The sequence below is a fragment of the Metopolophium dirhodum genome, chromosome 6, assembly GCF_019925205.1.
Source record: "Metopolophium dirhodum isolate CAU chromosome 6, ASM1992520v1, whole genome shotgun sequence".
NCBI lineage: Eukaryota > Metazoa > Arthropoda > Insecta > Hemiptera > Aphididae > Metopolophium > Metopolophium dirhodum.
Window position 1 is genome coordinate 4,756,968 of NC_083565.1, and position 15,187 is coordinate 4,772,154.

The window sequence follows — 15,187 nt, forward strand, 5'->3', positions numbered from 1 at the left end:
TTCGTCGTCGTCTCCATCCGTCTCTCTCTGCCTACCGCCGCCGCCACCGACCCGTTTTCGACGTTGCCGTGTTGCTCTCTCTCCGTGTGCCCTGATCGCCTCTTCGGCCTCTTCTAATTAAACGCCGCGTACGTCTGTGTGTGTGAATCAGACCGCCATTTTGGATATCATCGTCTCTTTACATTTCATTATTTTATTATTATTATTATTTTCATCGTCGTCGTGGTCGTTATACTTACCGTCGCCACCGCCACCGTTATCGCGCGCCCCAGTCTCCGACGTTCATATAGAAAAAACGGTTTTTTCCCGTATTCCGGAACATAATCCGTTCTCATTATACCCGAATATTCCGTTTTATTGTTTGCGGTCGGCCATTGTCTGAGGTTTTACGACGATTTCCCGTCCGAGAACGACAGCAGTTTTCAGACTCTATGCGACACTATTGTCTTTCGGTTTCCCTTATCGATGCTACTTCCAGTGATGCGTTTCCGATATCAAAGTTCTGCGTTTTTCCCCGTTTCTCGAAGACTTGATTTGTGCGCATCGCTTTTTCGACAATGAATATCGTATTAAGACGAGAGGAATTTCTGTATAATATACCACAAGAAAAAAAATTATATTATACTGTCTGAAATCGTCAAATATCGTACTAAACCGGTTACGAACCCTTGAACTGGGTTTTTTTCGATCCCACTTCGTTCGTACTCCCCAAAATGTGTGTGTGTGTGTTTTGTTCGTTTAAGTATTCGTGTTCCGCAATACCCCGCCGCCGAGAGCAGGTGTTGAACAGTATTTGGGTGACCGGTAAAAAACGGCTTTTATATACGTTTTTAGTCGTGATTTTGCGAACAGACAATAGAAAATACATTAGTTGTTACTTGTTACTAAGTAGTAGGTACAACACTGTGATGGCTGTTTCACTGAGTATGAGGGTCGTTCGAGAAATCTTCACCACGACGTCAAAACAGATGGACCCCTGTCGGCGTTCGGGTATTCGCTGTATTAGCTGTAAGAATAATATAATTTTCATTTACGTTTTCGGTCGCACTATTATTTATATTATTTATATATTATTGGACCGAATGTTTTTAAGCATCGGCGTCGCAGTGTATACACTGTTGTCAGGTTTCCATTGTGCCATTGTGTGTGTGTGTGTTTGTGTGTATGCGTGTGTAATCGAGGAATTGAAATCTCCCGGGTTGGCACACCCTATTGTCGTTAAACTGGGGAAGGTGAGGATATAAGGGAGGGACGCTAGTGTTTTCCATTTACGCGGTCGTTGTGTACGGGCGGCGGCGGTATTATATACACAGTAATAGCGGTTCGTCGTCGTCGTTTTATTTACGAAAACGTATCGGCGCGCGCAATGATACGCGTTTTGAGGAGAAAAAAATATATCGTTCGGAAAGAGAACGCCGATGGCGGCGGTAGTACTTTTGTGGACCATATTATGCGCTTGAAACAATATATTAGTAACGAGTAACGACTTATAATAACCGATATTGCTGTGATGTGATGTGCATATCGATGAGATTATGCAATTATTATTATTATTGTTATTGGGAGGGCAATCGGTGATTTCTAAAACCTACTCGCGACTTCCAGTTTCCGACTGTAACACCATGACAAAAATATTTCAAATTAATGACAATAATAGTAAATAATAATAGGCGAGGAAATCGGGTTAAATGTCGACTGGAATGTAGCCCGCGCGCTGCGTTATAATAAGGTTCGGTGACCCGCCGTAGTTGGGGCCGTGTACATCCGCCGCCGGATTACATTATTATAATATTATTATTATTTTATAACGTTGCTACGTCGTAAGCAATAATATTATTATATATAACGTTATGTACCTATAAAATACCTTTCGTTTTGCGACCGCGGCCGTGTTTATATTTTGTTGCGGACGAAATTCGACGATCCGAGATGCCGTTTTCTGCCAAACGGTAGTCTGAGGGGGCGAGGAGGGGACGATGACAACCTATTATCGATTCCCGCTTTTGTCAAATTAAAACAAAAAAAAAAGAGGTTTTACGCTCGCGTCAATCGAGAAATAATAGAAATAAATTCGAAACCTGTGGTTAGGAACTGCAGCAACAACCACCAATGTTAATGTTATATAGGTACGACTTCAGCTGGACATGCTGCTTATTAGGTATTATTATTTTTTATTTAGTTGGTACTTGGTACATGATATTATTATTATGTTTACCATGCCGTCCGCTGAAGCGGTGGCCAGTATCGTACACACAGTATACACATATTATTATTATATAGTCTCGTCGTCGTAGTCGTAGTTGTCGTTCCTGCCCATATATGGTGGGCGGGGGTAAGGGGATGTGCCGAAAAGGGTTGGGTAGTATATATAAAGCGTAGTTATATATATATATATATATATAACTATGTATATATATATGTTTATGTACAAAATCAATAGTTCGCACGGGTTATATGTATGTAAAAGGTGGAAAATCGGGTAACGGTCACACACACAAACACGCATATATAATATATAGGGATGTGAGGGGTGTGAGGGGTAGAACTGTAGAAGTATAGTAGTAGCACTACTACTACTAGCTGCAGCAGCTGTATATAGAGTATACTGTATAGGCCTTCTTCTAATCGATACCTCCTCTTTCTCGGCAGCAGCGGCGTACGTATCCTCAGTCTCCGCTGTATGTAACCCTTCGTTTTTGAGACGACCCCAAAACGTGTGAACACTCCTTCTAAGCCGACCGATTGCTCCCATCTCTCGGCTCCGGGCATTGACTTTCACACTACGCTTGCTTGATATTAAATACCTTGCCGATGGTTTTTCATACATTTTGCTCGCGATTCATGTCTTACGTTTGTTGTCGTCGAGTTATGTCAATGCTGTTATGTCGTACTGTCGTAGGGTTCTCGTTGTAATCGATTGGCTTTTATGAAAAAGGCCGACCAAGACGACGATGACGACAATTACTTTTGCACGGCGTAATTATATACACCTATACCTATCGAGCTATACTACAATATGGTGCACGTTGTAATATGGTTATCGCGCCCGGTTGTCGGGCGGCGTCGGCTAAATAATAATACGTAGGCGAGGTGGAAAAACGGATTTACCGGATCGTCGCTGGCGCGGCGGGGGGGATCGGTCACGTCACCCTCCCTCCGACCACCGCCTTTCACCCCGTCACAGTCGTCGCGGTATTATAAGAATCGGTTTGGCAACGTCGGGCTACAGAGGCTGTGTCTGGGTCTGTGTGTGTGCGTGTGCTGTGGGCTTGTGGCTGCTGCCCGGCAGAAAACTGTGTGTATATAACTGAATATAACAGAAATGTAATTCCCCTCGCTATCGTCTCCTCCCGTCACATGGTAGGTACCCCGTACCACCTCCCTCGCGCACCACGTATAGTCGTCGTCGTCGTCATCATCACACCAACCGACACACCGCGCGATCCACCCCCCCTCTCCTCATCGCCGAACTTATCCTCCTTTCCACTCTGCCATGACTATTGTGCACGTGTGTGTGTGTATATTTATCTGTACTATATATATTTATATACAACATGTACGTATACACTTATACACTTATATATATATTATTTGCTACCACCCCCGCCGCCGTCGCCGCTGCAGTGTTCCGCTCGCTCGCGTGTACACATCGATTCGTTGTAAAGCCGACAGTGTTGACAATCGACCGATTTCCTCCTCCCGCCATGTAACAATATCGTATACTATATATGTACGCGCAGTCCGAAGTCGCGTCCAAATGGATATTATAATAGCTGCTGCAGCAGTAGTGGCGAATTCTGCACGTCAGGACGTGGTGTCATCCACAAGCAGCTTCGTGTATTATTATAGTATAACAGCGAGGCTCGGTCCGACAGTTTTCTCCGACGCAGACAATCCGAATAATGATTTGTAAAATGCTGCAGTAGTAGGTACACCCCGCCGAGATACAGTTGAAGGTGGCCGGCCACTTCCGGGGTCACGCGAGAATGGATTCCGATTTTCCGGCCAGACCGTGCTGTATTATAAATATATATGCGCACTGCACTCATATAGCTTTTACAGACAGTAAAGTGCTCTGCTGCGGCGGTGGTGTATTTAGGATTTTTCAAATGGGATTATACCTAGTGTGTAATGAACATCGAATGATGGGCGTCAACCGCACCACCGATGCTTCGTGTGTATACATCGCGTCTAACTCGACGGCATGATGGAAATTGCCTCTTATCACGCGTTTACTCGTTTTTCCTATACGTATACAATGTAATATAAGTGATTTTTAGGTATCTAAATCGCTCTAAAACCGCCTTCCGAGAGGCTGAACGACCAAATATGTACCGTACGTTTCGTAGATAACAGTACAATATTGCTGCTATTGTGCCGCGGTTAACGCGAGAATGGATATCGCTTTTGAATTCCGGTTTTGAACCGCGCGCGTAACGGTTGACGAAAAATAAACTTTAACGGTTTTCCTCGTTTGTCGGTCGTTGTCGGTCGAGATTTCCGCAGTACGGCTAACGCTTGTGGATCGTCGAAGTGAATTTTTTTAACGATATATTTGAACCGAAAGCGAATACACTCGTTCGTTTACCATATAAATGTCGTTGTTATATTATTATAATATGACGTCACATCGAACATTATTTTTACTGTTTATAATTTTTAAAGTAAATGATTTAATCGTTTTCTAGTTGTACGTATTGCATAATATATAAAATATTGTTTAGGATCAACGCGTTTTATAATTAAAAAAAAAAAAGTTAGATATGCGTTTTTTGTGATTATTTTTTTCCATTCATTTTTTGTATCCCATTGAGAAAAAAAGAATAATATCATAGAAGCTTATTCGAAATATTTATCAAAAAGTTATATATTATTATTTTATCGTTCCTCCGCGGTGGCCAGTGAGTCGACGTCGATGTATATAAATAGATTTTGTCTTATAATATTATTTCATAATTATTATTTTTTTTATCGATTTTTAGTACGTTACTCTAATATAGTCTATAAGTATACTTTGTATACTTGCAGTTGTCTATTGCATAGTCGTTATTTAATGCACGGTTTATGTGGATGTTTTTTTTTAAAAACTCGTGCTTGCTAAATGATAGTAATTCGTACTTTAAAATAATTCTTAAATCTTATATTATAAATTCTTAATCAATAATTTATATTATTTTTGATTTTTAGCAAACTGTTTCATTAAATGTAATACACACGAAATATTTTCTGGTTTCGTTTATAATCATCGAATAACAATAATAACAATAATAATAATAATATAAGTAACATAATATTAGTATTACAATTTAAAATCGATACCGCGATTAGGCTTGTCCGCGAAAACCGCTATATCGAAAAACAAAATAATCTACACGATCCCTTCCCTACATCTCCGTGACACTATGAACAACCATCGTTTCCACAGTATTCTAATGTTTTCCACGACGACTATTATTATTATTATTGACTGTGACATAATATTATTGCCGTGTGTAGGTTGTGTATAATGCACAAATATAATATTTAAATTATAATATAATTTTAATCTTGTATTTTCGTTTTGTGTGTTAAATAGATGTCAGCCGGGACTCAGCTGCAGATGGCTCCGCAGTCTGGCCCAATGCACCTACCACACCCTCAACCGGGGAGTACTATTCATAGCCAAGACTCGAATATGAGTACAGGTTCGTCGCACAGCGACAAGGAGCAGGACACTCCGGAGAAAGCCAACTCTATCACCCGCACGCCTACCGAGCGCAAGCGCAAGCGGAAAATAGACGACATAGCCAGCAACAAGCAGCAGCAGCAGCAGCAGCAGCCGCAGCCGCCAAACATGGTGGTCGGGGGGCCCCCTCCGCCACCGCCTAGGTCGGTTGCCGACACCAAGAAGATAAATGACTACTTCACCAAGCACGGTTCCCATCCCGTGTCCAACCCGATTAGACACGGCGGGGCGAAGTCACCGTCGCCAGGCGGACCTCCACAACAAGGTTACCCCATGGTGAGTGTGATTAGGAAGAAAATATTTTTATAAATAAAAAAAACCAAAACGAAAACTTAAACAAAAACTTGTCCACCGAAGAAGAGCTTGTCTGTCGTCGGCAATAACAATAACAATGATTTCTCATTTCGTTTCTAGTTTAATCCATCGAGTGGGCCTCAAGCATTGAGTCCCGTACTACCTCCGGACTATGTTTCCATACTCCACCCACCTAGGATTAACTCTAGTTCCATTACAAAATGTATACAGACTGATTTAACGAGTCATGCAATCCAAGAGTTTGAATGTCAGGCTTCTTCGGATTTGGAACTCAGAAATAATAAAATTGATGATTTGAATAGGGTAATGACATTAGTTTTAAATCGCTTGTATAATATAAAATTATCATTACATAATATATTTATAATTTAAAATAAATTATTATTTGGTTTTAGACAAATGAAGAACTGAAACACCAATTAAGCAGTCAACAGAAAACAATCGAACAGCACAAGTCGCATATAAATAAGTGCATAGATGTGGTAAAGAAGCTGTTGAAAGAAAAGTCTAATATTGAAAAAAAAGAAGCGAGACAACGGTGTATGCAGAACAGACTTCGGCTTGGCCAGTTTGTAACGCAAAGGGTTGGTGCGCAATTCCAAGAAAATTGGACTGATGGCTATGCATTTCAAGAATTGTCCAGGTATGTGTGAAACAATTTTTTTCTTATAGTCAGATTATTTATAGTTAATATGTTGTTATTCATTGAGTAGAAGACAAGAAGAAATAACATCAGAAAGAGAAGAGATTGACCGACAAAAAAAGATGCTAGTCAAAAAACGGCCATCAAATAGCGAAACTGGTGGACGTAAACGAGCTAGCAGTCAGTCGGGTACAGGAAGTAGTTGTTCGACTACTAACAGCGTACCAATCAATTCAACACCCTCTGTTACGCCACCCATAACGCTACCCAGCGCAAGTATCAACAATAACCAAGTGACTGGTGCTACAACAGGCACGGTCTTGCACAACGGCACTGTAGCCCCATCGTCCGCATTGGACACAGCAACGTTCCTAAAGCCAGAAGCTGTTCCAGGTTTATCGTGGCAAGAGTATTATGAAGCAGATGAGATACTCAAGGTAAATTTTATATTAGCATATAACCAACTGAATGAATTGATATATTATTTAATATGTTTTGGTCCATACAGTTGCGACAGTCAGCATTGAAAAAAGAAGATGCTGATTTGCAGCTGGAAATGGAGAAGTTGGAGCGAGAGAGAAATTTACACATAAGGGAACTGAAGAGGATTCACAATGAAGACCAATCTAGGTTCAACAATCACCCCGTGTTAAATGACCGTTATTTGTTGCTCATGTTGTTGGGAAAAGGTGGCTTCAGTGAAGTCCACAAAGTGAGTACTAAACTGTTAACTAATTGGTTGCTAATTATTTTATTTTATTAATTAAAATTATATTTTTATTTGTTTTTTACAGGCGTTTGATCTAAAAGAACAACGTTATGTAGCATGTAAGGTTCACCAACTGAATAAAGACTGGAAAGAGGATAAAAAGGCTAATTATATAAAGTAATATAAAAAATTTTCAGTTTTTGTTTATGGAAATTTAATAAATAAATATTGTTTTTAGGCATGCACTGCGAGAGTACAATATTCATAAATCTTTGGACCATCCAAGGGTTGTTAAATTGTACGATGTGTTTGAAATAGATGCAAATTCGTTTTGCACTGTACTTGAATATTGTGATGGACACGATTTAGATTTTTATTTAAAACAGGTGAGACAAACATATTACAAAAGATATTAATATAATATAAACTCCTTGTAAAATACCTCAAATAATGTTATTGATTTTTAACCTTTAAAGCACAAGACGATAGCAGAACGAGAAGCTAGATCAATAGTTATGCAAGTGGTGTCTGCACTTAAATATTTGAATGAGATCAAACCTCCTGTGATACATTACGATTTAAAACCTGGTATGTATTATTTATTTAAACTAAAATTAAATTGATTATTCATTTTGAAACTTGTTTTAGGAAATATATTACTTACTGAAGGAAATGTCTGTGGTGAAATAAAAATCACAGATTTTGGCCTTAGTAAAGTTATGGATGAGGAAAACTATAATCCAGATCATGGAATGGACCTAACGTCACAGGGAGCTGGAACATATTGGTGAGTAATGGAATTAAAAAAATATATAATTTTCATTAATTGATAAAATGTTTATAAATCTAATATAAAATCTAACTATATTATATTCTCTTTTAGGTATTTGCCACCAGAATGTTTTGTAGTTGGTAAAAACCCACCTAAAATATCATCTAAAGTGGACGTTTGGAGTGTTGGTGTAATATTTTACCAATGTCTGTATGGCAAAAAGGTAATATAACTAAAACTTTAATTCTTAATATTGATTTATTTTTGACGATTATTATTACTATTTGTTATAGCCTTTTGGTCATAACCAATCTCAAGCTACAATTTTAGAAGAAAACACAATATTAAAGGCTACAGAAGTACAATTTGCCAATAAACCTACCGTCAGTAATGAAGCAAAGGTATATAAACATTTTTTATGTATTGAGTATTCAAATTCCATACATTAGTTATGATTTATATGTATTAAGTTAACCAAATTGCATGAGACTCAATCATTTTAACAATATTAAAATAAACTAATAATATACATGTATAATATAATTTATTCTTTTTTACAGAGCTTTATCCGTTGCTGTTTAGCATATCGTAAAGAAGATCGTATTGATGTGTTCACTTTATCTAGGCATGAATACCTGCAACCACCATTACCAAAACATGGCCGTCAGTCGGCTAATAATCAACAACAGCAACAGCAGCAACAGCAACAGCAACAACAGCAGCAGCAACAAATATCAGCAGCTAATTTTGCATCCGGCATGTTTGGTAACATGAATGCATCTAGTTCGTCCTAAGACCAAGATATAGTTAATAATAAATACTAAATAATTATAAATAATATAATGTGAACGGACAATATATAAAACACGCCTTGTGCCATTTGGATTAAATTATTTGACCAAATAAAAAATGGTGTTCACAAACGGCCTTAGGAAATTTTAATTGAGTGATCATTATTATTATATTATTATATGAATGTACTAGTCAAATCGTTTTTGTCACTGCTGCAAATGAGTTCCTGAGTACATTTATGATGTTTATGTTTTACTATTACCTAAATAAAAAATAGTGATAATTGTTCGAGAATCACCTGATTCTTGCGGACAATAATTTAACTGTACTCTGTACACATTAATAATTACACTACAAAAGTAAGATTAGTTGTTTATTAAAAAAATGTGAAAAAGAATGAAAGCTTTAATTTATAAACTATTTCTGCGAATACCTAATATGTTAGATTTCATTATAATGATATAATTGTCCCATCATCACAATTTATTTTTATTTTTTGCTTTGTACAGTTTCACCATTTTATTTTTTGTATATATATCTGTATAAATATATTTGTACATACATACTGATTTTTTTTTGTAAATGACATGTGAATTCGATTTAAGAATTTTGAGGATAAAATGTTATTTAGTTTGTTTATTGTTAACACAAAAATGTTTATTTTGTTGTGATAAAAAAAAAAAATACGCAAAAAGAAGTTGTGGAGAAAAAGAAATATTAATATGATAATAATAATAGTTTTTCCTTAACATTTGGAAAAATTAAAAGGCGGTTTTTTTTCGAGCCAATGAGACTTTATAATTATTATTTTAGACACACTAGATTTGTTGTAAGGTTTATTACTATCTTTAGTAATAACAAACATTGTATAATTATTATTGATACTATTATTATTACTATTATAAAAATAAAAGAAAAATGAATTTAAAAAAAAAAGAATGTGTACCTAAATCATTTTACTCAAATGTGTATCCTATTTATGTTTGAACTATTATTTATTTTTAGTCATTAATCCTTGCGTTAGGTTTTGTTTTTTGTCCATTTAATATTATTCTTAATATTATTTTTATGATTTTATTAACTACTTCGATGTTAAATAATAATCATAAAGTACCATAGCACATTACTTGATATTTTTCCCTACAAGGAAAATCAATGAATTATAAATGTGTTTTTGTTAAGGGTCCCGATGCCAGTTTTTTAAATTGTCCACAATTCTATAAAGTTTGAAAATTAAATTTTATATTTTAGTGGCCACCTCAATTATAATACTTTTCCACTCTTCTACTACCCGATACCTATTAAGAGAGGATTGATACATTGTATTATTTCAAAAAAAATTATTTTACGGGAATAACTCAAGCTTTGTAGAATTGTCGGATTTTGATGAATATTTTTTATCTGAAAGAAAAAGACTTCCTACAGCCCGCATCGATCTCTGATTTTGTATTTTATTTCAAATAATTGTACAAAAAAATTTCTAAAAAAATTCTTTTTATCTTGTAATTTTTTAGACATGTTATAAAGTTTGAGAATAAAATATTGGAAAATAGAGATCAATGCAGGCTGTAGAATATTTCCATCTAGTAATTAATAAACAAATTATGAAATTTGGTTGATTCTACAAGGCAGTATCGATATTCCCTCGAAGTGTATTTTTGAGGACAAAATGGTATCGGAACCGGGCGCCTTAATAAGTTACCATAACAACGAAAACCTTACGAAAAATCTGTCTGAAACATTTTAGTGTATCCATTCGGCACAAAAACATTTATATTAAAAAAAACCCCCCTGATCATTCAATAAAATATTTCTAACAATTGCAATGCATTTGGCATATGGTCACTTATCATTGAGTTGGTGGAGTATTTGATGACTGTCTGATTAAAACTAATTATTGATGTTAGTAATATTATTTTAAATTGTACATTTACAATAATTGTTATATACTATTCATAATTGGCGCAACTATAAACTATAAAGTAAATGTTTTAAAGTAGGGTTTGTCAAGTTATTGTACATATTGTGATGCGGTCAATCTTTTCAAACATTGATTATCTGTTTATTGAGACCACAAAGAACTAAGAAGAGGATAATAATATCGTTTTGAGGATCAACAATGAGATAAAATATTTGACAATTTTATTATACTTTTATTGGTTATTATCTTATAAATGTTAAAACATCAACAAAACAAACTATTATTGATTTTCCAAGTGATAGATATATCAATTTACTGAAAGTAAATAAAAATTGCATCTAATACTTGAATATTCAATTTTTTTTCAGTTTATAACCCACGGCGCCGCGGGAATTGCTTTCGCATTACCGCCGCGACGCCGCCATCGTTTATTTGACAACAATTAATATACACACCGGCCTGAGCCAAAATGAGGGTAGGCGGGACAATTCCCCACCTCATCCCCTCACAATGGTTTGTTACATTAAATACATTGTTTTGGGGGGAGGTCGACGGGACATTCGCCGACTTACCAGCTTACAATATTATACGGTCTGGAGCTTTATTTCGATATTTTAGCGAGCCGACCGTAGTCCGCCGCTCCGGTTGTCTCGTTCGCGCTCTCTCCTCTTGTCGGGCCGACTGTAGCCCTTAGTGTCTCGTTCCTGAGTATCCGCGATGTCGTGATCGCCTTCCCTCCTGCGGTGTCACAGTTGGGGGATGAAGAACGTGGTCCGACGTGTCGCTGTTGCGATTTCGGGGAGAGTGCTGACCGATGTACCTACCATACTATATAATATATGGTAAATTACTTTAAAGTTTGATTCAATAGTGTTATTCTGTTAGAAATTTTTTGATCCAAAACTGGTGTAAAATTATCCCCATACTATCCCGGTGTGTGATAATGAACCACGTAAATGTCGTAAACAATATGGCGCAAATATCCCGGAACGTTTTTTTCACACTCGTTTTAGATAGCGAATGTCTAGATTGTTATGATTATAATTAGTAGTTATTTCGTATTTACAATTATATATTTATGAGTTATGCTCATGACAAATATCCAAAAAATGTTTTGGATGAGCCAATACGAAATAAAAGTACTCATACAAAAACACGATATTTATTTAATACACCTATGCATAATGCTTTTGAAATTATTTAAAAAAAAAAGCTATGATGGAGTTTCAAAATATTTTGTAGATTCATAACATATTGCATAATGCAAATATCAGTATTCAGAAAAAAAAAACATTGCAAATTAGTTAACATAACGTTATAAACTAGGTACATAATATTGAAGGATTATCATGGACTACGGTTAACATCCATAATTATTTATAATATAGTACCTATCTATATTTTTCATAATTTTGGGTTTAAACGATATTTTAAACGCTATCTAGTAGTAAATAATGTAACATCTGGGCCCATTGGCCCTTACGCGGTTCGCGATGTAGATAATATTCCATGTTATCTACGTCGTGACGCGGTTTAATAGATAAGACCGAGGCCCAAAATTATCATGTGGTTCTTATAAATTAATGAATTATTCCTTATCAAATAACATTATTATTTATTGATAATATTTTATTAGCATTTGAACATTTCGCATTATAAAAAAAAACTAAAATAGTATTTCGTACCTACTTCGTTTGGGCATTTCACACTTTTACCGAGTTTTTTACAGTCGTGTACTTATTTTTAAGTTAGAACTCTAAATTTGTCATTAATTGTGGCACTAAAATTTGTTTTCGAAATAAAAAGAACAATAATTTTTGAACATCAAATTTTTAAGAAAAAATATTCTGTTAAAAGTTAAAACAAAATGTTAAATTGTGTAACCAGTAAGTTGACCTTACTTTGTCATAGTAGACTTCCATCAAGTTTCATCAATCTTCGGGAATGTGTGGCACTATTTGCTACTCCCAAGACGGACTTCAGCACCTCTTCTATCAAATTAGCTGGCTCAAAGGATGAACCTACACGTTGGTTATCATATAACGATGTTATTTACCCACCACAGGAACCCGGGGAAGAGAGAAGACCGGCTGTATGTTACCTATAGTATTTATGCAGTTCTGTAGTTATGTTGAATACTTGAATTATGCTATTTTATTTTAATGTTACAGTTTGTGTGTCACCAAAAACTAAATATCAAATACAGCCCCAAAAAAATGTGGTATGTCGCAAGCTTTGTGCGTGGCATGTCTGTGGACGAAGCACTTAAACAATTACCCTTGGTTGGGCGTAAAGGTGCCACTATAGTTAAAGATGCTATTTTAGAAGCTCAACAGCTAGCCATTGAAAAGCATAATGTTGAATTTAAGACAAATCTGTGGATCGGTAAGAGTACAATTTGTTTAATTGTGTCAATCACATTGTTTTAACATTTCTGTGTTTAATTTTAACTCATTAACATTATTTTAAATGTTTCTTTTTAATATTCATTATTCAATACCTTTTACCACCAATGATTACTCAGTAATTTATGCTTAGATCAATTTTAAGTTACTTAAGTTCTGCAGTAAAGGTAATATAGGTCTACCTATATTCAAACATTTTTGATTAATGATTTCTTATTTAGTTTAATGGATTACGTTGTAGAAACCTTAAGATAGATAAATTAATTTATATATTTACAAACTATTTGTCATTTTTTTTTGATGAGAAGTTAAATTAAATTAAATTTTTTTATTTTATTTTCTGTTCAATTTTTATAAACCAACATCTTATTTTGTTATAAAATCAACAATAATACCTATTACCTAGAATTATAAAGTATAGTTTTAATTTAGAACAGATTATATTATTATATTTTCAAATTTTATAATAGTATTCATTTTTTTTTATTCTAGCTGAGTCATTTTGTGGTAAAGGTCCAGTGATAAAAGGTATGCGCAGACATGCTAGGATGCGAATGGGTGAAGTCATGTACAGGTATTGTCATTATTTTGTAAGATTAGAAGAAGGTACACCTCCAGAAAATTATTATTATAGCTGGCCTAAGACAGGTCCAGCTCTGTTAGCCCACTGGGTTGATGAGGTCCGTGACCGTAAAATTCAAGGATCATTGTAAGGCTCATTTAAAGATAACAACTAGTTGTAAGAAATGTATTTGTTTATATATATATTTGCTAAAATAAAAAAAAAATGTTTGTAAACTTACAAGAATTATGTGTTCATTTTATATTTTTGTCTTTGTAAAGGTAATATCATAAATTCATAACTTAAACAAATAATATCCAAATAACCTACCTATAACAAAAAAAGAATATTGATGTGATTTTCGACATACATATTATATTGAGTGAATATTCTAGGACTAATGAGCGTAAGTTTTCAGTATGTGACTCTTCACTTAAGTTTCACTAAGGTACAAAAAAAACACATAATTTTTGCTTATACATATTTTATACCCTAAGTTATTGTGCAATGCAAATAATAAAACATTATACTCGTATTATATTGATGTAATTGTTGATGAATATGTGTTTTATCACATAAAAACATACTATAATGCAAATGCATATAAAGGCAGTTAAATTTAGTTAGGTAAATCACAATAATCACGTGAAGTTCAATTAATATTCCAATAGTTGTCAGTTGATACTTGTTATAAGCGCAAATCTGTGTAAAAATAATAAAATTATAAAAGTACTAATAATTTTATTATTTTCTCTATTGTTGAAAACGAAACAATAAGATAAACGTATTAACTACGAATACTATAAGTGTTTAGGTAGGTCAGTTTCGATGTAAGATATTAAATAACCAACTATTATTATTCCTTAGTCCAATGCGATAGTAACATTTTTTACAGGGTTTATTGTATCCCTGCTATATATCATAGCCCTTATGAAACGTGGTTCATCGGGAGATGAAAGCGACGAGACACATGTTCAAAAATGTCAAATAACGCATAATGAAATAGGTAAGTTGGCCAAGTTGGGTACATCACTGGCGGCGATCCTATAGTCCATGTGTTGCTTCACATATTCATTTGTAATAAAAAATCCTATAGTCCATGTGTTGCTTCACATATTCATTTGTAATAAAAAATCCTTCCACAGTTATGTCGCCAACACATATTTTCGAAAAAAGTAACATTGTCCTAATTATTTTCCTATCAACGTATAGATCGCCAAATAGTATAGCGCAGTTTGAAAGGTTAAAATAAGCTCATTTCTTTCAAAAATCTTAGTACCTAACTTAATTGTAGTTTTAAAAACTGTTTTCAATCCCTTTCCTATTTAGAAGGAACATTTTTG

At 35.0% G+C, this 15,187-nt stretch overlaps 2 protein-coding genes across 7 annotated transcripts in view; both read left to right on the forward strand.

The window, feature by feature from the left end:
* Window positions 1-9,895, forward strand: part of LOC132947850 (serine/threonine-protein kinase tousled-like 2) — a 41,390-nt gene extending 31,495 nt beyond the window's left edge. For 5 of the 6 annotated variants that reach the window (XM_061018084.1, XM_061018083.1, XM_061018085.1 and 2 more), the window contains 12 exons: window positions 5,576-6,001; window positions 6,140-6,343; window positions 6,436-6,683; window positions 6,754-7,120; window positions 7,192-7,395; window positions 7,478-7,569; window positions 7,631-7,778; window positions 7,869-7,980; window positions 8,041-8,179; window positions 8,276-8,387; window positions 8,458-8,565; window positions 8,725-9,895. In XM_061018084.1, the coding sequence (XP_060874067.1) occupies window positions 5,576-6,001; window positions 6,140-6,343; window positions 6,436-6,683; window positions 6,754-7,120; window positions 7,192-7,395; window positions 7,478-7,569; window positions 7,631-7,778; window positions 7,869-7,980; window positions 8,041-8,179; window positions 8,276-8,387; window positions 8,458-8,565; window positions 8,725-8,958 (2,394 nt within the window). In that variant the 3' untranslated portion in view covers window positions 8,959-9,895. The remainder of the gene's footprint in view (window positions 1-5,575; window positions 6,002-6,139; window positions 6,344-6,435; window positions 6,684-6,753; window positions 7,121-7,191; window positions 7,396-7,477; window positions 7,570-7,630; window positions 7,779-7,868; window positions 7,981-8,040; window positions 8,180-8,275; window positions 8,388-8,457; window positions 8,566-8,724) is intronic. The other variant, XM_061018086.1, reaches the window with a different exon arrangement.
* A 2,589-nt stretch (window positions 9,896-12,484) lies between these two features.
* Window positions 12,485-14,090, forward strand: LOC132946515 (large ribosomal subunit protein uL22m). Its single transcript, XM_061016552.1, has 3 exons — window positions 12,485-12,969; window positions 13,049-13,262; window positions 13,775-14,090. Exons 1-3 carry the CDS (start codon window positions 12,745-12,747, stop codon window positions 13,993-13,995), a joined length of 660 nt encoding a protein of 219 aa, XP_060872535.1. The 5' UTR covers window positions 12,485-12,744; the 3' UTR covers window positions 13,996-14,090.
* Window positions 14,091-15,187: the final 1,097 nt, after the last annotated feature.

Coding starts and splice junctions, on each gene's coding strand:
- LOC132946515 (XM_061016552.1), top strand. CDS start 12,745: ATGTTAAATTGTGTAACCAGTAAGTTGACCTTACTTTGTCATAGTAGA. Junction 12,970..13,048: donor GGGAAGAGAGAAGACCGGCT/GTATGTTACCTA, acceptor TTAATGTTACAG/TTTGTGTGTCACCAAAAACT. Junction 13,263..13,774: donor TAAGACAAATCTGTGGATCG/GTAAGAGTACAA, acceptor TTTTTATTCTAG/CTGAGTCATTTTGTGGTAAA.